This window comes from Chiloscyllium plagiosum, unplaced genomic scaffold, assembly GCF_037043375.1.
Source record: "Chiloscyllium plagiosum isolate Xiang-an unplaced genomic scaffold, Cpla_swu_hap1 HiC_scaffold_1, whole genome shotgun sequence".
Lineage (NCBI taxonomy): Eukaryota > Metazoa > Chordata > Chondrichthyes > Orectolobiformes > Hemiscylliidae > Chiloscyllium > Chiloscyllium plagiosum.
The window spans coordinates 101775765-101799061 of NW_028270139.1; the positions used below are offsets into that span (position 1 = coordinate 101775765).

At 42.7% G+C, this 23297-nt stretch overlaps 1 protein-coding gene across 3 annotated transcripts in view; it reads right to left on the reverse strand.

Annotated features, from left to right (window-relative positions):
• Nucleotides 1-23297, reverse strand: part of LOC122548976 (phospholipid-transporting ATPase ID) — a 272266-nt gene that overhangs the window by 42730 nt on the left and 206239 nt on the right. For all 3 annotated transcript variants that reach the window (XM_043688030.2, XM_043688038.2, XM_087989438.1), the window contains 2 exons: nucleotides 14281-14386; nucleotides 1601-1730 (listed from right to left, as the gene is read on the reverse strand). In XM_043688030.2, coding sequence (XP_043543965.2) covers nucleotides 1601-1730; nucleotides 14281-14386 — 236 coding nt within the window. The remainder of the gene's footprint in view (nucleotides 1-1600; nucleotides 1731-14280; nucleotides 14387-23297) is intronic.

Below are 23297 nucleotides of genomic sequence, written 5' to 3' on the forward strand. Positions count from 1 at the left end.
TTCAAATTCTCTGCTTCAAAGAAAATAAGCCCAATATCTTTCATCTTTCTTTGTATTTAAAATCCCTCATTCCTGATATCATTCTAATAAATCTGCTTTACACAGTCTCCAAAGCTTTAACAACCTTCCTTAAATGTCCAAGAACTAAACACAATATTCCAAATGTGGTCTGACCAGTGATTTGTAGAGGTGCAGCATCACTTCCTTGTTTCTATTTATAAACCCAAGGATCCAATAAACCCTTATGCTCGAAACGTCAATTCTTCTGCTCCTCAGATGCTGCCTCACCTGCTGTGCTTTTCCAGCACCACACTCTCAACTCTAATCTCCAGCATCTGCAGTCTTCACTTTCATCTAACTGTTTCAATTAGCCTGACCACCTTCAGGGAATCAAGCACTTGAAACTCAAAGTCTCTCTGCTCTAGTTCTCCCCTCAAATCTCTGTAATATCTCTCCATATTTCTTCTACCAAAAAGTACTATTTCACATTTCTCTGCATTGAAATTCATCTGCCAGATAGGTGTCTGTCCATTTGGCCAACTTGTCAATGTCTCTCTGAAGTCACTCAGTGTCATCCTTACAATTCATTATTCTCTCTAACTTAGTAGGGTTTGCAAATTTAGAAATTTTGCTCTCAACATCCATCTCAAAATCGTTGGGAACACCACTTTCAACTTGTCTCCAGTTTGAGAAATGCCCATCCATACCTACCTTCTGTTTCCTACCTTTTAGCTCATTTCTAATCTATGCTGCCAAGGACTCATCAATCCCAAACCCGAACATTTACAATTTGCTAATGGTTCTGAAGGTGGTTCACTGAACTCAAAATGTTTTTCTGCTTTCTCTCCACAGTTGCTGCCGTTCTCTAGCTATTTCTGTTCTTGTTTCAGATTTCCAGCATTCAGTTTTTTTTGTGCTTTGTTCAGGGTGCTAAGATATTTTGCAAGTGCTAGGAAGGTGCCGGATAGTTGAACTCTTCCCCACTGTGAGAGATATCATTCTTGCTTTTCTGGAAACTTTGTATATAAAAAAAATCAGTGGAGTGTGTGCTACATTGTGCACAAATGTTAAGACTGATTTATCAAGAATGTCTGATGGACAGTCAGGAGACAGAAGACGATTTCCCAGTTAGGAAGCAACAATGGCTAACCACACCATCGAGAGGGATCACCATTATAAATAGATCACAATCATATTCAGACTGCCTGAATGGGGTCCACCTATTTAGGAGCCTGTTTCTGGCAGTTGTTCCTCCTCTGGACAAACCAATTCTCACCTTCCTCCTCCCAGACCTTCAACTGAGAACATTCGGAGACTTTCCCACTGATCTCAAATCCTCCGCCAGAATTGTCAACATATTATTAGGGGGTTAAGCAGCACAGCAATTCCAAGCTGCACAGTAAGTCTACCTTTGTTCTAGCTCTAATCAGATATCTCCACAAGATGACTAGAATGTTTTCAACCTCATCATATTCTCTGGGATAGCATGAGCTATCATGGAAATTCTGCCAAGTTTCTCAATAATCACATTCAAATATTACTCTTCAATAAACAAAGGTAAATTACACCACCTTAAAGGTGAGATGCAATGGTTTCTTACCAGTAAGTCTCCACTGATGACTAGCCCATACTCCCCATCAACATTTTCTTCAGGTATGAAAGTTGGTTTCTTTAACTGCTTGATGCTGATTTCTGTTTGGTCTTCCTTTCTCATTATTGCTGAAGCTTTTCTATGTATAGAAGAGTATGAATTATGTACCAAATACATGATGAAGGAAAACTTACAAAAATGTGTCATCCTTCTGAACACAAAGAGAAGTAGTAAGTTGATTTGATATAAGATATAGATTAAGTTCTCTCCACCTTAAAATGTTAAATCATTAATTTTACTTTATCTACATAGGATACAGGCATAGAAATAGGCCTTTGGTCCAACCAGTTCAAGTCAGTGTTTATACACAAATTGAGAATTACTTAATCTAAATCAATAGAAACATAGAATATAGAATCAGGAGTCAGCCATTTGGCCCATCCAGACTGCTCCACCATTCAATATGATAGCTGATTATCCAAGTCAGTATTCCTGTATTCCTGCTTTCTCCCCATATTCTTGATCCTTTTAGTCCCAAGAGCTACATCAACATCTTTCTTGAAATTCTTCAATACGTTGGCCTCAATAGTTGCCTACAGCAGAGAATTCCACAGCTCATCACTTTCTGGATAAAGACATTTCTCCTAATCTTATCCTAAAAGATCTACCCCTTATCCTTAGACCATGACCGCTGGTTCTGGGCTCCCCAGTCATCGAGAACATCAATCCAACATTTACCTTTTCTTAACCTGTTAGAGTTTTATAAGTTTCTATGAGATTCTTCCCCAACCTCCTGTATTCTTCTAAACTCTGGAAAATATAGTCCTAACCAATTCAGTCTCCTCCTGTTGGTCAGTACTGCCATCTGAGGAATCAATCTGGTAAACGTTTTTTGTACTCTCTCAATAGCCAATATATCCTTCCTTGGATAAGATCAAAACTACACACAATAATCCAGGTGTGGTCTTACCAAGGTACAGTACTACTGCAGTAAGACGTCCCTGCACCTGAATTTGAACCTTCTCACTATAGAGGTCAAAGTATCATTTGCCTTCTTCAGCACCTGCTGCACCTGCATACATGTTTACTTTCGTTAGCTGGTGCATGAAGACACTATGCATTTTTTTTTTTTCCCAGATACAGCTTTCCCTTCAATGCATCTATACCATATCTTCAACCACTCTCTCTCATAGGAAGCTCACATTCTCACAAATCTTACAGTAAAAAAGTTAGTTTCTGAATGTCCTATTAGATTTCTTGGTGACTATGATATTGATGGTCTATATGCTTGAACTCAAAAGAAGAAGCATTCTCTTTGCATCCATGATTCAGAGATGCCGGTGTTGGACTGGGGTGTACAAAGTTAAAAATCACACAACACCAGGTTATAGTCCAACAGGGTTTAATTGGAAGCACACTAGCTTTCGGAGCGACGCTCCTTCATCAGGTGATTGTGGAGGGCTCGATCGTAACACAGAATTTATAGCAAAAATATGCAGTGTGATGTAACTGAAATTATACATTGAAGAATTGATTGTTAAGCCTTTCATCTGTTAGAATACAGTGATAGTTTCACTTCTTTCATGTGTAAATCACAAAACCCTTTTTTTAAAGTTGCATTCTCGGGTTGGCTGTTAACAATGGTGATAGCTAGACAATATGTTGAAGGTGTTAGCCCCCTGTGTTCTCTGTCTATGACCTGATGTTTAGATTGATTCTAATCTAAAAAGTGAGATAACAGAGTTTTACATAAATTCATGCAGTTTTTGAGCAAAGTGCAATGTAACTCTGCAAGTATAAAAAAATTCACCACACAAAATATATGTATGCATGTGGGTCTTTGTCTGTGTGTGTGTGAATGTCTGGGGTGGGTGTTGTGTGTGTGTGTGTAGTGAGTGCAGAGTGTCTTAAGTCTGTGAGGGGGTGCATGTGTGGGAGTGTGTGTGTCTATAAGGGTGTGTGTGGGTGTCTGTGTGCGCGTCTGTGTGTACCTGTGCCGTGTGTATGTGAGAGTGTGTGTGTGTGTAGGAATATCTGTGCGCGTGTGTGTGTGTGTAGTGTAATGGTGATCACCTGTCATGTGACATGAACCCAAGGTCCCGGTTGAGGCCCTCCCTATGGGTACCGAACTTAGCTATCAGCCTCTGCTCGGTCACTTTCCTCTGCTGTCTGTCCCGAAGTCCACCTTGGAAGATGGTCACCCGAAGGTCCGAGGCTGAATGTCCTGGACCACTGAAGTGTTCCCCAACTGGGAGAGAACCCTCCTGTCTGTTGATTGTTGTGCAGTGCCCTTTCATCCGTTGTCGTAGCCTTTGCTCGGTTTCCCCAATGTACCATGCCTCCGGGCATCCTTGCCTGCAACGTATAAGATAGACAACGTTGGCTGAGACACAGGAGTACCTGCCATGTACAAGGTGGGAGGTGTTCCCACGCGTAATAGTGGTATCTATGTCCACAATCTGACACGTCTTGCAGCGTCCACCGTGACAGGGTTGTATGGAGTTGTCCTGAGAGCCGGGCAGTTTGCTACGAACAATGATCTGTTTGAGGTTTGGCGGTTGTTTAAAGGCAAGTAGTGGAGGTGTGGGGAAGGTCTTGGTGAGGTGCTCATTCTCATTGATAATGTGTTGCAGGTCACGAAGAACATGGCGTAATGTTTCAACCCCTGGGAAGTACTGAACAACGAAGGGTACCCAGTCAGTTGCAGCCCGTGTCTGTCTCCTGAGGAGGTCATTACGGTTCCTTGCTGTGGCACGTCGGAACTGGCGGTCGATGAGTTGAGCATCGTACCCCGTTCTTGTGAGGGCATCCTTGAGTACTTCCAGGTGTCCGTCACGTTCCTCCTCATCTGAGCAGATCCGGTGTTTGCGTAGGGCTTGTCCATAGGGAATGGCTGTTTTAATATGTTTTGGGTGGAAGCTGGAGAAGTGTAACATTGTGAGGTTGTCTGTGGGTTTGCGGTAGAGTGTGGTGCTGAGGTGTCCGTCCTTGATGGAGACGCACGTGTCCAAGAATGAGACAGATAGTCGAGAGTAGTCCATGGTGAGTTTGATGGTGGGATGAAACTTGTTGATGTCACTGTGTAGTTTTATCAGTGACTCCTCGCCATGGGTCCAGAGAAAGAAAATGTCATCAATGTACCTGGTGTACAATGTCGGTTCGAGATCCTGCATAGGGAAGAAATCTTGTTCGAACCTGTGCATAAAAATGTTGGCATATTGGGTTGCAAATTTGGTCCCCATGGCTGTTCCGTGTGTCTGGATGAAGAATTGGTTGTCAAAGGTGAAGACGTTATGATCGAGGATAAAGCGGATGAGTTGTAGGATGGTGTTTGGAGACTGGCAGTTGTTGGTGTTGAGTACTGAGGCTGTTGCTGCGATGCCATCCTTGTGGGGGATGCTGGTGTAGAGTGCGGAAACGTCCATTGTGACGAGGAATGTTTCCGGTTCGACTGGTCCATGGGTGCTGAGTTTCTGTAAGAAATCCGTAGTGTCGCGACAGAAGCTGGAGATCCCTTGTACAATAGGTTTCAAGATGCCTTCCACATAGCCAGAGAGATTCTCACATAGGCTCCCATTTCCCGACACGATGGGACGTCCCAGTGTGTTGGCTTTGTGTACCTTTGGAAGGCAGTAGAAGTCGCCTACACGAGAAGTACATGGGGTGAGGGTGCGTATGGAGCTCTGAAGATCTGGATCCAAAATTCTGATCAGTGTGTTTAATTCTCAGGTATGTTCTTTGATCGGATCAGCTGGTAGTTGCCTGTTGTGTTCCTGGTTGTTCAGTTGTCGGTACACTTCCTTGCAGTAATCTGTTCTATTCTGAATGACAACGGCTCCTCCTTTATCTGCTCGTTTGATGGTGTTCTTCTCGTGTAGGCGACTTCTACTGCCTTGCAAAGGTACACAAAGCCAACACACCGGGACGTCCCATCGTGTCGGGAAATGGGACCCCATGTGAGAATCTCTCTGGCTATGTGGAAGGCATCTTGAAACCTATTGTACAGGGGATCTCCAGCTTCTGTCACGACACTACGGATTTCTTACAGAAACTCAGCACCCATGGGCCAGTCGAACCGGGAACATTCCTCGTCACAATGGACGTTTCCGCACTCTACACCAGCATCCCCACAAGGATGGCATCGCAGCAACAGCCTCAGTACTCAACACCAACAACTGCCAGTCTCCAAACACCATCCTACAACTCATCCGCTTTATCCTTGATCATAACGTCTTCACCTTTGACAACCAATTCTTCATCCAGACACACGGAACAGCCATGGGGACCAAATTTGCAACCCAATATGCCAACATTTTTATGCACAGGTTCGAACAAGATTTCTTCCCTATGCAGGATCTCGAACCGACATTGTACACCAGGTACATTGCTGACATTTTCTTCCTCTGGACCCATGGCGAGGAGTCACTGATAAAACTACACAGTGACATCAACAAGTTTCATCCCACCATCAAACTCACCATGGACTACTCTCGACTATCTGTCTCATTCTTGGACACGTGCGTCTCCATCAAGGACGGACACCTCAGCACCACACTCTACCGCAAACCCACAGACAACCTCACAATGCTACACTTCTGCAGCTTCCACCCAAAACATATCAAAACAGCCATTCCCTATGGACAAGCCCTACGCATACACCGGATCTGCTCAGATGAGGAGGAACGTGACGGACACCTGGAAGTACTCAAGGATGCCCTCACAAGAACGGGGTACGATGCTCAACTCATCGACCGCCAGTTCCGAAGTGCCACAGCAAGGAACCGTAATGACCTCCTCAGGAGACAGACACGGGCTGCAACTGACTGGGTACCCTTCGTTGTTCAGTACTTCCCAGGGGCTGAAAAATTACGCCATGTTCTTCGTGACCTGCAACACATTATCAATGAGGATGAGCACCTCACCAAGACCTTCCCCACACCTCCACTACTTGCCTTTAAACAACCGCCAAACCTCAAACAGATCATTGTTCGTAGCAAACTGCCCGGCTCTCAGGACAACTCCATACAACCCTGTCACGGTGGACGCTGCAAGACGTGTCAGATTGTGGACATAGATACCACTATTATGCGTGGGAACACCTCCCACCTTGTACATGGCAGGTACTCCTGTGTCTCAGCCAACGTTGTCTATCTTATACGTTGCAGGCAAGGATGCCCGGAGGCATGGTACATTGGGGAAACCGAGCAAAGGCTACGACAACGGATGAAAGGGCACTGCACAACAATCAACAGACAGGGGGGTTCCCTCCCAGTTGGGGAACACTTCAGTGGTCCAGGACATTCAGCCTCGGACCTTCGGGTGACCATCTTCCAAGGTGGACTTCGGGACAGGCAGCAGAGGAAAGTGGCCGAGCAGAGGCTGATAGCTAAGTTCGATACCCATAGGGAGGGCCTCAACCGGGACCTTGGGTTCATGTCACATGATAGGTAATCACCATTACACTACACACACACACGCACAGATATTCCTACACACACACACTCTCACATACACACGGACACAGGTACACACAGACGCGCACACAGACACCCACACACACCCTTATAGACACACACACTCCCACACATACACCCCCTCACAGACTTAAGACACTCTGCACTCACTACACATACACAACACCCACCCCAGACATTCACACACACACACAGACAAAGACCCACATGCACACATATATTTTGTGTGGTGAATTTTTTTATACTTGCAGAGTTACATTGCACTTTGCTCAAAAACTGCATGAATTTATGTAAAATTCTGTTATCTCATTTTTTAGATTAGAATCAATCTAAACATCAGGTCATAGACAGAGAACACAGGGGGCTAACACCTTCAACATATTGTCTAGCTATCACCATTGTTAACAGCTAACCTGAGAATGCAACTTTAAAAAAGTGTTTTGTGATTTACACATGAAAGAAGTGAAACTATCACTGTATTCTAACAGATGAAAGGCTTAACAGACAATCAATTCTTCAATGTATAATTTCAGTTACATCACACTGCAAATTTTTGCTATAAAGTCTGTGTTACGATCGAGCCCTCCACAATCACCTGATGACGGAGCGTCGCTCCGAAAGTTAGTGTGCTTCCAATTAAACCTGTTGGACTATAACCTGGTGTTGTGTGATTTTTAACTTTGTATCCTCTCCATCAAAACTTGCTATAAAATTAAATATCTTCACTAGGTCACCTTCTTTTATTATGCCATGCCTGTTGATTATGCCATGCATTTCTGGCATAATTCTTGTAAATCTTCTCTCTACCTTCTCCAAGCTTATAATATTACAAACTAATAAGAGTGCGAGAAGTGCATGGAGAAGAGTGTGGCCTGAAAAAGGTTCAATACAGGTATAAGTTAAAAACAGAAAATGCTGGAGAAACACGGCAGGTCTGGAAGCATCTGGGTTCAGCTTTGAACTGTTCTGAAGAAGGGTTATATTGGTCTCAAAATGTTAATTATTCCACATTCCAAATTTGATGCCAGACCTGCTGAGTTTCTCCAAACCTTTCTGTTTTACAGATGTAGGTTTGCTCGCTGAGCTGGAAGGTTCATTTCCAGACATTTCGTCACCCTACTAGGTAACATCTTCAGTGGGCCTCAGGCAAAGCACTGCTGAACATTCCTGCTTTCTATTTAAATGTTTGTGTTTCTTTGGGTTGGAGATATCATTTCCTGTGGTGATGTCACTTCCTGTTCCTTTTCTCAGGGGGTGGGAGATGTAATTCAATGGGTTTGTTGATAGAGTTCCGGTTGGAATGCCATGCTTCTAGGAATTCTCGTGCGCATCTTTGTTTGGCTTGTCCTAGGATGAATGTGTTGTCCCAGTCGAACTGGTGTCCTTCCTCATCCGTATGTGAGAATACTAGTGAGAGAGGGTCATGTCTTTTTGGTTTTCATGTATCCTGGTAGCTACAATTCTTGCATTGTATTTTGTAAATGACATTAGTTTTGCTTGTTGTCTGTATAGGGACTTTCAAGTTCATTAGATGCTGTTTTATTGTTTTGGTGAGTTTGTGGGCTACCATAATGCCAAGCAAAACTAATGTCATTTACAAAATACTATACAAGGACTGTAACAAACACTACATTGGACAAACAGGCAGAAAACTAGCCACCAGGATACATGAACACCAACTAGCCACAAAGAGACATGACCCTCTCTCATTAGTATCCTCACATACGAATGAAGAAGGACACCACTGCGACTGGGACAACACATCCATCCTAGGGTAAGCCAAACAAAGACACACATGAGAATTCCTAGAAGCATGGCATTCCAACCGGAACTCTATCAACAAACACATCGAGTTAGATCCCATCTACCACCCCTTGAGAAAAGGAACAGGAAGTGACTTCAAATAACACAGGAAATAACATCACGAACTTAAAGAAACCCAAATATATAAATAGAAAGCAGGAAACATCAGTAGTGCTTGGCCTGAGGCCCACTGAAGATGTTACCTGGTAGGGTGATGACACATCTAGAAACGAACCTTCCAGCTCAGCGAGCAAACCTACATCCAAAACCTCAACCTGAGCTACAAATCTTCTCAAAATTCACTTTCTGTTTTATTTCAGTTTTTCAGCATACACAGTATTTTATTTTTATTTAACATGACTTTGCTATTTTTTAATTGTATTCCTCTGGAAAAAATGCCGAGTGCTTAATATCTTTTTAATGGTCTTGCTAACCTGTGATGATATTTACATTCCAAGATTCCCTTGTTTCTCTGCTCCACGTCGACTTGCACCTTTCAAATAAAAAGCGGCCTCTAGTTCTTCTTAAAAAAATCAGTGTTGATATTCAATTGCCAATTATTTGTCCATTCTACAAGTTAACTTTAATACCTAAATACATAAACAGCCCAAAAACCTAAAGGAATAACATTCCTGTTCAAATTTAAGGACAAACTCCAGGAATTTTCCAGTAACCATCCCATCCGGAATAAGTGGTGCTGAGGAAGAGAATCCTAATTTTGCACATTTCTGAAAGATGATTGTAATACTCCTTCGGTATGGGAAGCCACTTCAGGTACCCACCAGCCTGAAGAGATCAATAATCCTGGTGGGAATCATATCTTTCAGCTGGAACATAGAGGCTGCAGAGCCCCAATCTACCAAAAAGATAGAATGGCCGGTTCAATAACATGGCGGTAAAAACCTCCTGTAAACATTTATATTTTAGGGAGTTCAAAGCAAATTTCAAACACTGCATCTCGGACAGGCCTATTAACAGTTTTGCAAGCTGACAGATTGCAGGCTTAAGAAAATAACAATTTCTTCTCTCTGGCCATTGTTATAACTTGGACAGCCAGGCAGTGGGGTATAAATAAAAATCATGGGACAGTTGCGGACTTTGCATATTATGTATCTCCAACCATCTCTTTCAATCTGCATGCTATCATCACTGGAAGAGGGATCAAATCCCAGAAAAGAATAAAAAAGAGGAAAAGACTAAAAAGAGTAAATCTTATGTATGATGCATACTGTCCAACTAATCTTGCATTCTTCAAATTGGAGGTCCAGTACGATTAGCATGTTTATTTTCATGAATTATGTTTTACTTCTGTGTGGAAATGCCCCCTTTTTTTTCCAACCCTCATTTGACCAAAAGACCTCTAAAAAATACAATTTTATTCACTTGTGAGACGTGGGATTTATTGTCCATTCTGAGCTATCCTTGAGAAAGTAGTGTTAAATTGCCTTTCTGAACCATTACAGTCCAGTTCAGGAAGGTAGACCCACAATGCTGCTAGGATGGAAGTTTCAGGATTTTAACCCAGCAACACTAAAATCATATGGCAAGTTGCTCGGGGGGGGGGGGGGGGGGGGGATCTTGCAGATAGTGGTATTTATATTCATCTACGGCCCTTGTCCTGCAGATAGAAGTGGTTGTTGGTTTCGAAGGTGTTGAATTTCACGCCTTGGTGAATTTCTGCAGTGGATCTTTTAGATAGAACACAGAACATAATAGTGCAATATAGACCCTTTGGCCCTCAATGTTGCGCTGTTCTGTGGAACCAGTCTGAAGCCCATCCAACCTACACTATTCCATTCTCGTCCATATGCCTATCCAATGACCATTAAAATGCCCTTAAAGTTGGTGAGTCTGCTACTGTTGCAGGCAGTGCATTCCACACTCCAACTACTCTCTGAGTAAAGAAACCACTTCTGACATCTGTCCTTTATCTATCACCCCTCAAATTTAAAGCTATGCCCCCTCGTGCTAGCCATCACCATCCGAGGAAAAAAGCTCTCACTGTCCAACTTATCTAACCCTTTGATTATCTTATACATCTCAATTAAGTCACCTCTCAACCTTCTTCTCTCTAACGAAAACAGCCTCAAGGCCCTCAGCCTTTCCTCATAAGACCTTCCCTCCAAACCCGGCAACATCCTAGTAAATCTCCTCTGAACCCTTTCCAAAGTTTCCACATCCTTCCTATAACGTGGTGACCAGACCCGTACACAATACTCCAAATGTAGCCAGACTAGAGTTTTGTACAGCTGCCGCATGATCTCATGGTTCCAAAACCCAATCCCTCTACCAATAAAAGCTAACACATCGTATGCCTTCTTAACAAAGCTATCAATCTGGCTGGCAACTTTCAAGGATCTATGTACCTGGGCACAGAGATCTCTCTGCTCATCTACACTGCCAAGGATCTTACCATTAGCCCAGTACCCTGCATTCCTGTTACTCCTTCCAAAGTGAATCACCTCACATTTTTCCACATTAAACTCCATTTGCCCCCTCTCAATCCAGCTCTGCAGCTTATCTATGTCCCTCTGGAACCTACAACATCCTTCATCACTATCCACAACTCCACCAACCTTAGTGTCATCCGCAAATTTACTAATCCATCCTTCTATGCCTTCATCCAGGTCATTTAAAAAAAGGACAAACAACAGTGGACCCAAAACAGATCCTTGCGGTACCCTACTAGTAACTGAACTCAAGTATGAACATTTCCCATCAACCACCACCCTCTGCCTTCTTTCAGCTAGCCAATTTCTGATTCAAACCACTAAATCACCCTCAATCCCATGCCTCCATATTTTGTGCAATAGACTATCATGGAGAACCTTATCAAATGTTTAGATCAGAGTGGTGCTGGAAAAGCACATAAGGTCAGGCAGCATTAGAGGAGCAGGAAAATCGACGTTTCAGGTAAAAGCCCTTCATCAGGTTTCCAGCATCTGCAGTCCTCACTTTTGCCTAACCTTATCAAATGCCTTACTGAAATCCATATACACCACATCAACTGCTTTTCCCTCATCTACCTGTTTGGTCACCTTCTCAATAAGGTTTGTGAGGCATGACATACCCTTCACAAAACTGTGTTGACTATCTCTAATCAACTTATTCAACTGTAGATGATTATAAATCCTATCTCTTATAACCCTTTCCAACACTTTACCCACAACTGAAGTAAGGCTCACAGGTCTCTTCTTCCCTTCTTGAACAAGGGAACAACAACAAGGGAATAACCCCCTCTGCCTCATGAATGATCTGAAGTTCATCCAGCTCCAGCTCCAGTTCCCTAATGCGGTTTTCGAGGAGCTGGAGTTGGGTGCACTTCCCACAGATTGCTGCTGCTATGTAGCGTTGGTAGTGGAAGAACTGAATGTTTGTGGATGTGGTACCAATCAAATGACCTGCTTTGGACTGTTTCTTGAGTGTCGTTTCAACTGCAACCATCAGCACAAGCAGAAGCATTCCATAGTATTCCAGACTTGTGCATTGGAGGTGCTGAACTGACTTTGGGGAGTCAGGAGCAGGTGATGAGTTGTTTGTTTTCAAAGCCTCTGACCTGGTTGTAACCACAGTATGTATATAATTAGTCCAGTGAGTTTCTGTTTAATGGTAACCCCAAGGATGTTGACAGTGGGAATTCAGTCATGGTAATCCCACTGAACATCAAGGGGAAATAGTTAGATTGTCTCTTGTTGGAGATGGCCAATCTTTGTCACTTATGTGGCATGAAACTTATTTGCTTCTTGTCAGTCCACGATACTGTTCAGGTTTTGCTGCATTTGAACATGGGATGTTTCTGTATCTGAAGTTGTGAACAGTGCTGAATATTGCACAATCACAAGCAAACATCTCCACTTCTGATCTTAAGATGAAGGGATAGTCATTGATGAAGTAGCTGAAAATGATGGGCGGCATAATGGCTCAGTGGTTAGCACTGCTGCCTCACAGTGCTTGGGATCTGGGTTCAATTCGGGTCATTGTCTGTCTATATGGAGTTTGCAATTCTCCCAGTGTCTGCTTGAGTTTTCTCCGGGTGCTCCGGTTTCCTCCCACAATCCAAAGATGTGCAGGTTAGGTGAACTGGCCATGCTAAATTGCCCATAGTTTTCAAAGATATGTAGGTTAGGTGTATTAGTCAGGGGTAAATGTAGAGTAATAGGGTAGGGGAATGGGTCTGGGTGGGTTGCTGTCTGGAGGGTCAGTGTGGATTTGTTGGGCCAAATAGCCTGTTTCCAAACTGTAGAGTTTCTATGATTTGGTTAAGGAGATTATTCTGAGGGGCTCTTGTGGTGCAATTTTAGTGTCCCTACCTCTGTGGCCTGGGTTCAAGACCCATCTGCACTGTGTCACAACTTCTCTGGCCAGGTTGAAGACAAAATATTAAATTTGAGGAACTCCTGCAGAGAGATTCTGGAGCTGACATGACAGACCTCCAAAATACTGCAACCACATTCCTTTGTGTCAGGCATTCCTGATGAAGGGCTTATGCCTCAAATATCGATTCTCGTGCTCCTCTGATGCTGCCTGACCTGTTGTGCTTTTCCACAACCACACTCTGGACCATGATTTCAACAGTCAAAGCATCTTCACATCAACTGTAGTTTGAAGGGAACCTTCATGTCAAACTTGGTCAAATGTGGTTTGATGGCAAGAGCAGCCACTCTGACCTCACCTATGGAATTCAAATCTTTTACCCATGTTTGTACCAAGGCTGTAGCTCACCAAGGCCCACTGTATCCCAACTCTCTGTCTTTATTAATTAGCCAATAGTCTATCCATGCTGACATACAAACCCCAGCGTGCCGTGGTGTATTATCAAAAACACTTTGGAAATCCAAACATACTAAAACTACTGATTGCCCTTTACCTTTCATGCTTGTTACCTCCTCAAAGAATTCTAATAAATTTGCCATACATAATTTCCCCTTTGTGAGGCAAAATGCTGACTCTGCTTGAACGTATTGGGTATTTTGAAACACCCTACTATTATATTTCTTAAAATAGGCATTAAGATTTTCCAAACGAGAGTTGTTAAGCTAATTGGCCTATTGTTACTTGTATTTTTAGTTTCACTCTCTTTGTGAATGAGGGTGTTATACTAGTTTACCCTCAAAGTTTATATCTTATGTCTCTAATATTTCTTTTTGTTCATCTTGATTGTTAAAATGTTCCCAATCCTTCAGATTACCACTTGCCATACTGGACATTTGTCTTTCAATTTTACACTATCCTTAACTTTCTTTTGTTAACCTTTTTTAGAATCCTTAACTATATGAAAGAATTTACACAATTAAAATATATTTGCAACATTGAATTCTTGGCCCTGTTTCTTGGACAAATCTGGAATTTTGCCACATATTCCTCATATTATTTTCCAATGTCGCAAAAAAGAGTCAAATTTAGTGTATTTACCTCAGTTCTACACGTACTTCTTCTGAATTGTTGCCGTCAATGATGAATATGTTTTTCATGTCTTCATTCAGCATATTACATGCGTAACCAATATTTACAGCTGTCTCTGTAAGAAAAAAATATTCTTTTCTATTTCATAGTTATTTTAAAAAATGCTTTTTCACAGCAAAGTCCAGATGGTTACAAAGCCTCTATTACAGGTATCTTATTTAATACCAGATTTATTTATTAACAAAACTTTAACTCATATCTCCATATCATTAGCACAGGCTTCTTAATTATTATTCGAGAAATACAATTATGTGACTGGCCCTCCAATTAAATATCTAGAATATTAAAATAGCTCGGCAGAATTTTAACTGCCAAAGGAAGACAAAATCAAATACATTTGGGATGTGATGGGATGATGGAATTGTTTGGCCATTAGTGTCCAGGCCAACATCACCAGCATCGAGGCACTGGCCCTTGATCGCTTACAATGAGCTGGGCTGAAAATGTGTTGCTGGAAAAGCGCAGCAGGTCAGGCAGCATCCAAGGAACAGGAGAATCGACGTTTCGGGCTTATGCCCTGCTGCGCTTTTCCAGCAACACATTTTCAGCTCCGATCTCCAGCATCTGCAGTCCTCACTTTCTCTACAATGAGCTGGATAAATCATCCATGTGACCGACACAAGATTCTCTAAGCAGGTGCTCTACTCCCAGCTTCAAAACAGCAGGTGAGCTCAGGTGGACAGAAGAAGTGCTTCAGATACCCTGAAGACCTCACCGGCAAAATGCAACATTCTGATGTCTAGAAATCATCGGCCCAAGACCAACCAAAGTGGAGGAGGAGCATCTGGAAAGGAATTGAGCACCTCGAGACTTGTTGTTGGGAAAAAATGGAAGTCAGGCAGAAACAGCTAAAGGAGTGCGCTGCCACACCCATACCCCACCCACTCCTTCCTGAGACCACCACTTACCCCAAGTGTAACAGAATAAAAACTGAAAGAACTACAGATGCTGTAAATCAGAAACAAGAACAGAAATTCCTGGAAAGGCTCAATAGGTTTGGCAGCATTTGCTGAGAGAAATCAGAGTTAACATTTCAGGTTAACAGTTCTGAGGAAGGGTTACCGAGTCGTGCTCGTCTGCAAGGGACCACCGATGATAATACCAAAATCTTCCTTTCATTCAACTCATTAGAGCCAGGTTCAGCCTGGGGCAAATAACCACATTCCAGCCATCCCCAAAATGCTACACAGAGTTATAGAATCATAGAGCATAGAAACAAACCCTTTGGTCTAACCAGTCTATACCGAACATAATCCCAAACTAAACTAGTTCCACCTGCCTGTTCCTGGTCCATATCCTTCCAAACTTTTCCTTTTCATGTATCCGTCCAAATGTCTTTTAAACACTGTAATTGTCCCCGCATCCACCACTTTCTCAAATTTGGCCTTTTTCCCTCATTACATACATGTTCATTCATACATTTTTGAAAATATATTTCAATCATCTCTTAGAACTTTGACATACATTTCATTCTAATAAAAGATCCAAATAAAAAAATGATCAAAGTCAGGAACATTGGCAACACAATCATTACATAAGAATATTTAAAAAGTCCTGATATTCAAGTTTGCTTGCAAAACTGGAAAAGGAATACACATAAGAGACCACAAGCATTTATTTTAGATTAGATTAGATTCCCTACAGTGTGGAAACAGGCCCTTTGGCCCAACAAGTCCACACCGACCCTCCAAAAAGTAACCCACCCAGACCCATTCCCCTCTGACTAATGCACCTAACACTATGGGCAACTTAACATGGCCAATTCACCTGGCCTGCACATCTTTGGACTATAGGAAGAAACCAGTGCACCCAGAGGAAACCCACACAGACATAGGAAGAATGTGCAAACTCCACACAGGCAGTCCCCCGAGGCTGGAATCAAACTGGGGACCTTGGTGCTGTGAGGCAACAGTGCTAATCACTGAGCCACTGTGCCATGTACGATTTTTTGGATCATACGTTGAAAATCAGAAAAAGATACACTGTGTTTGAAATAGGGGAGACTGCAAAATGAATTGTTTGCCACTTGGAAAATCTAACTGAAGTGTATGAGAAAATATACAGAACCTACCTAGCTTCTGAATGAATTATGCATTGTCAAGATAGTTGAGACAGTGGCAGAAATTTGATTCTAAATATTGAGAGAAAAAAGTCAGACTTACCAGGTTTTTGAATGGCAACAAGCGAATCTCAGCAGTGACTGTCAAGTTATTCTTTTTGAATACATTAGCATGCCTTTGTTATCTAATCTTGTCTCATTGATATATAGTTTCCCATTCTCCCAAAGCTGGATTAAAAACTAACTTAAAAGTCAGAGTGGATAACTGCAATTCCAGTTTGCCGCTTGCTTTGCTGGGCCACCAGTCACAAACAACTCAGGGATACTCAATCGGCAGCGACCACCTGTATTCACCACCGTTTGGCATTGGGACACGTCAGTCTAATCGCTCCCTCATGGCACATCGACAATTAACTTACAATACAGTTCTTTTGTATTGAGGGTACAGAGTGCACCAGCAGCTTTCATTGGGATGCTGCTATTAGCATAGTGAACCAGATTGCAATTATTGGTGAGTCAGTCGGGGAACTGCACAGAGATCAGTTGGAGGTTTGGTCACTCATATGTTGGATCTGTCCATTCAAATTGGTTATTTTTCTTGAGAATGTAACGAGGAGAATTGATCAGAGGAGCCAGTGTATATGATTTACTTAGACCTTCCGAAGGCTTTTGATAAGGTCCCATGTAAAAGATTAGTAAGTAAAATTAAAGTGAATGGGACTCGGGTAGTTTAATGACACGGATAGAGAACTGGTCAGAAGACAGAAAAACAAAGAGAGTAGGAATATGGTTCACTTTCTATGTGGCAGTCCGTGACTAGTGGGAAAGCACAGCGATTAGCGTTTGGACTCCAGATATTCACAATACAGAGGAACCTCGATTATCCGAATGAGATGGGCGGGCACTATTTCGTTTGCATAATTGATTATTCGGTTAATTGATTTTCTCTGCGGCTTAGAGTTTCCTGTGAAGCCTGCTCCCCATTCAAGAGACTAGGCAGCAGCACACGGAGCTCAAGCCCCTACCCGCCTCCAAACCCCGTCTGCTCCCACCCCTCCCCCCAACCCCGTCCACCTCCACCCCGCCCCCTGCCTGGCCACAAGTCCGTCTGAACCCACCCACCCCCCAAACCTCTGCGCTGTACAGGACAATATTGGGGAGATTTTCTGGGAACGGGGGTGATTCAGGGTACACCCCTGCGTACAGCTCCAGCGAAAGTGTGGGAGACAGAGGGTGGGAGGTCAATCATTTGGAGATGGTACCTGGACTGTCCAGGATTGTTCTCGGCAGTATTTCAATGAGCCAAGTTCGGTTTTAATCATTGTGCTTGTAAACAAAAGACACGATCAGGGTTGAAACAGTTCTGTGACATAATGTTTCTATCGGGTCCGAGATCTCCTTTGGATAATCTGATATTCGGATAATCAAGGTTCCTCTGTATATGTTAACGATTTAGGCAAGGTCAATAATTGTAATATTTCCATGTTTGCAGATGTCACAAAGTTGGGTGAGAGGGTGAACTGTGAGGAGGCTGCAGAGTTGAGTATGTGGTCAAATCCATGACAGATGAAGTACAATGTAGATAAATGTAAAGTTATCCACTAGAACAGCAAAAACAGGCAGGCAGATTATTAACTGAATCACAAAAGATTGGGAAAGGAGGAGACACAGCAAGATCTGGGTCTCCTTGTAAACCAGTAGCTGAAAGTAAACATGTAGGTACAACAGGCTGTGGAGGCAGCAAGTAGTATGTGGACCTTCAGTGTGAGGACTTGAGCACAGGAGCAGAGATATCTTGCTTTATTTGTACATTGTCTTCGTGAGACCACACCTAAACTAGTGTTTGCAGATTTGGTCTCCTTCTCTGAGGAAGGATGCTCTGGCTATTGATGGAGTGGTTATGAGACTGATTCCTGGGATGGCAGGACTTACATATGAAGAGAGAAGATTGGCTAGGAATGGATACAATGGAGTTTAAAGGAATGGGAGGAAGTAGGGAAATCTTGCAGACTCTGGAAAGAAACAGGATGTTCTTGAGGACTGGGGAGTTCAGATTAGGGGTCACAGTCTAAGAATACTAAGAATACTACAGTCTAGGCCATTTAGGATTGAAATATGAAGAAATGTCTTCACTCAGTGAGTGATGAACCTGTGAAATTCTCTGCCGCAGAAAGTGGTTGAGCCCAAAATACTGAATGTTTTCAACAGGAGTTAGAAGTAACTCATAACATGAAAACATACTGGCAACGCAGTAGTGATGTGCTCAGCAGGGAATGTGAGGAAGAAAACCTTGATTACTTTGTTGCCTTCATACTCATGCAACTCAAAAATGGAAATGCTGGAAATGAACAATGGCTGCGACCACACCCAGAATGGGTTTAGTAAGTGTTTTGTTACTGTCGAAGAAAATGCACTCCATTTGTGAGTCAGGCACTTCCACACTACAGGCTGACATCATTTGCAATCAATAGTACCCTACATGTGAAATGCTGCAGTGTCTAATTGTGTGTGGTACAAATACAAGTCACAAACAATCTTAACTATATCAGTGGTCATTAGAGATTGAAAACAGTCATCTTTGTGAAGCAGAGGTGACCTTAAAAGTGGCATTTACAAACCACTACTCACAAAGATAATCCAAGATCTCATAGACTGTACAGGGTTATGGAATTGATTTCCTCACCTTGAACTGTAAGTATTCACCACAACGCTCGTACATATAATGAAGCCTTTTTTTTGGGTGCTATGTGGGATGGGGTAGGAGTAAATGCAGCTTCTTCTTGTTTATTGTTAGATTTTCCTGTTGCTACATAACAATACACATTTTTAACTGTTTTTTGAACGGTTTTCTAGAGACTGCCTGCTCCTGCCCCATAGAACTCACCTTGACTTACCTTGAATTGATTTTTTTGATAGTCACACATTGAACAATGCATTACACTGGGCATTGGGGAAAAAGCAGCACTCCCTTAGACAGAGTTCAATGGTGGGATGAGGCTAAAGACAAGTAACCTATGTAGGAATACATTTACAAATGTACACCTGATTTGTGACAATGTCAACAATCTTTCCTGAGAAGCATCTGTTTTTATTCCTCCCCAAATAGAATAGAATATGGAACAGTACATCAAGGAACAGAAAATTTGGCTCACCATTTCTGTGCCAACCATGATACAATTTTCAGCTAATCACATCTGCCCTTGCATGTTCTATATCCCTGTATTCCCTGCCAGATCATGTGTCTGTCTAAATGCCTCTTAAACCTTACGAATGTATCTGCTTCTACTATCTCACCTGGCAACACATTCCAGGCACCTACAGTATAAAAACTTTTCCTCATCCAACTCGTTTTGTAACCTTAATGTTACCTTAATGCCTCCTTGTATTTGACATTTCTACCTGGAAAAAGACTCTAACTATCAACCCTATTCATGCCTCTCATAATTTCATATACTTCTAGCAGGTCGTATATGACTCTGACTCCTCCTCTCCCTTCCTCGACATATCTGTTTGCATTTCTGGGATAAGGTGGCCACCAATATCCACTACAAATCCACCGACTCCCACAGTTACCTCAATTATACATCCTCTTACCCTACTTCTTGCAAAGAGTCCATTCCATTTTCTCAGTTCCTCCATCTTGATTACATCTATTCTGATGATGCCAACTTCAATAAGGGCACCTCCAAAATGCCTGCTTTTTTGCCTCAAACAAGGTTTCCCCATCATCATGGTTGACAGGGTCCTCTGCCAGTCCAATCAATCACCCATACTTTGGCGCTCACTCTCTCTCTTCCCTCCCATAACATCAATAGGGTCCCCTTGTTCTCAACTACTATCTCAATACGGTCCACATTCAAAGGATCATTAGCCACCATTTTCGCCACCTCCAGCAGGATACTCGACATATTCCCCTCCTCTCTCTTGTCAGCCCTCCACAGGGACCACGCCTGTGTGTGCGTGGGGTCTATGGGAGGGGTGGGGGGGGGGGGGGGGGGGGTTGGGCGGTGAGTACAGGCAACTCCCAAGGATGTGGTGTACAGACTAAAACTGAGGGCTTTTTAAAAAATAAAACTTCTCTATTCTTTGTTCTAATGTTGAATTTTATTTATGATTCTCTGTAATAAGTGCTATGAGCTAGTGAGGGTAGGAATAGGAGGATAGAGCAGATGAATGCATGGCTGAGGAGGTGTATGGGAGAAGGATTCACTTTGTGGGATCATTGGCATCTCTTTTGGGGTGGAAGTGACCTGCACAAGAAGGACTGATTGCACCTGAATTGGAAGGGGACTAATAGACTGGCAGTGAGATTTATTATAGCTGCTCAGGAGGATTTAAACTAGTAAGGTGAGGCAGAGGAGGACCCAGGGAGATACTGAGGAGAGAGCTCAATCTGAGACTGGTAAGTTGAGAAAAGAAGCGAGTCAAACAGTCAGGGCAGGCAGGGACAAAGCAGAATAGAAGGTAGAACTGACAAATTAAACTGCAATTATTTCAATGCAAGAGGCCTAATAGGGAAGGCAGATGATTTTAGGGCATGGTTAGGAACATTGGACTGAGACATCATAGCAATTACAGAAACATGGCTCAGGGATGGACAGGACTGGCAGCTTAATGTTCCAGGATAAAAATGCTACAGGAAGGATTGAAAGGGAGGCAAGAGAGGAGGGAGCGTGGTGTTTTTGATAAGGGATAGCATTACAGCTGTACTGAGGGAGGATATTCCCAGAAATACATCCAGGGAGGTTATTTGGGTGGAACTACAAAATAAGAAAGAAATGATCACCTTATTGGGATTGTATTATAGACCCCCTAACAGTCAGGGAAATTGAGAAACAAATTTGTAAGGAGATCTCAGTTATCTGTAAGAAAAATAGGGTGGTTATGGTAGGGGATTTTAACCTTCCAAACATAGACTGGGAGTGCAAAAGCATTCAGGGTTTAGATGGGGAGGAATTTGTTAAGTGTGTATAAAAAACAATTCTGATTCAGTATGTGGATGCATCTACCAGAGAAGGTGCAAAATTTGACCTACTCTTGAGAAATAAGTCAGGGCAGGTGCTGAGGTGTCAGTGGGGGACCACTTTGGGGCCAGCGACCAAAATTCTATTAGCTTTAAAATAGTGATGGAAAAAGATAGACCAGATCCAAAAGTTGACAAAAATTGGAGAAAGGCCAATTTTGACAGTACTAGGCAAGAACTTTCAAAATCTGATTGGGGCAGCTGTTCGCAGGTAAAGGGACGGCTAGAAAATGGGAAGCCTTCAGAAATGAGACGAGAATCCAGAGACAGTATATTCCTGTCAGGGTGAAAGGAAAGGCTGGTAGGTATAGAGAATGCTGGATGACTAAAGAAATTGAGGGTTTGGTTAAGAAAAAGAAGGAAGCATATGTCAGGTATAGACAAGAGAAATCAAGTGAATCGTTAGAAGAGCATAAAGGCAGTAGGAGTATACTTAAGAGGAAAATCAGGAGGGCAAAAAGGGGACATGAGACAGCTTTAGTAAATAGAGTTTAGGAGAATCCAAAGGTTTTTTACAAATACATTAGGACAAAAGGGTAACTAGGGAGAGAATAGGGCCCCATAAAGATCTGCAGGGCGGCCTTTGTGTGCAGCCGCAGGTGATGAGAGAGATAATAAACGAGTACTTTGCATCAGTGCTTACTGTGGAGAAGGACATGGAAGATATAGAATGTGGGGAAATAGATGGTGACATCTTGAAAAATGCCCATATGACAGAGGAGGAAGTGCTGAATGTCTTGAAACGCAAAGAAATGGATAAATCCCCAGGACTTGATCAGGTGTACCCTTGAACTCTATGGGAAACTAGGAAAGTTATTGCTGAGACTCTTGCTGAGATATTTGTATCATCAATAGTCACAGGTGAGGTGCCAGAAGACTGGAGGTTGGCCAATGTGGTTCCAATATTTAAGAAAGATGGTCATAACAAGCCAGAGAACTATAGACCAGTGAGCTGACGTCAGTGGTGAGCAAGTTGATGGAGGGAATCCTGAGGGACAGGATGTACATGTATTTGGAAAGGCAAACACTGATTTGGGATAGTCAACATGGCTCTGTGTGTGGGAAATCATGTCTCACAAACTTGATTGAGTTTGTTGAAAAAGTAACAAGGAGGATTGATGAAGACAGAGTGGTAGACGTGATCTATTGGACTTCAGTAAGGCGTTCGACAAGGTTCGCATGGGAGACTGGTTAGCAAAGTTACATCTCATGGAATACAATGAAAACTAACCATTTGAATACAGAACTGGCTCAAAGGTAGAACACAGAGGGTGGTGGTGGAGGGTTGTTTTTCAGACTGGAGGCCTGTGACCAGTGGAGTGCCACAAGGATCGGTGCTGGGTCCACGACTTTTCTTCATTTATATAAATGATTTGGATGTGAGCTTAAGAGATACAGTTAGTAAATTTGCAGATGACACCAAAATTGGAGGTGTAGCAGACAACGAAGAAGGGCACCTCAGATTACAACAGGATCTTGATCAGATGGGCCAATGGGCTGAGGAGTGGTAGATGGAGTTTAATTTAGATAGATGCGAGGTGCTGCATTTTGGGAAAGCAAATTTAGCAGGATTTATACACTTAATGGTCAGGTCCTTAACAAAGAGACCTTGGAGTGCTGGTTCATAGCTCCTTGAAAGCGGAGTTGCAGGTAGATAGGATAGTGAAGAAGGCGTTTGGTATGCTTTCTTTTATTGGTCAGAGTATTGAGTACAGGAGTTGGGAGGTCACGTTGCGGCTGTACAGGACATTGGTTAGGCCATTGTTGGAATATTGCGTGCAATTCTGGTCTCCTTCCTATCAGAAAGATGTTGTGAAACTTGAAAGGGTTCAGAAAAGATTTACAAGGATGTTGTCAGGGTTGGAGGATTTGAGCTATAGGGAG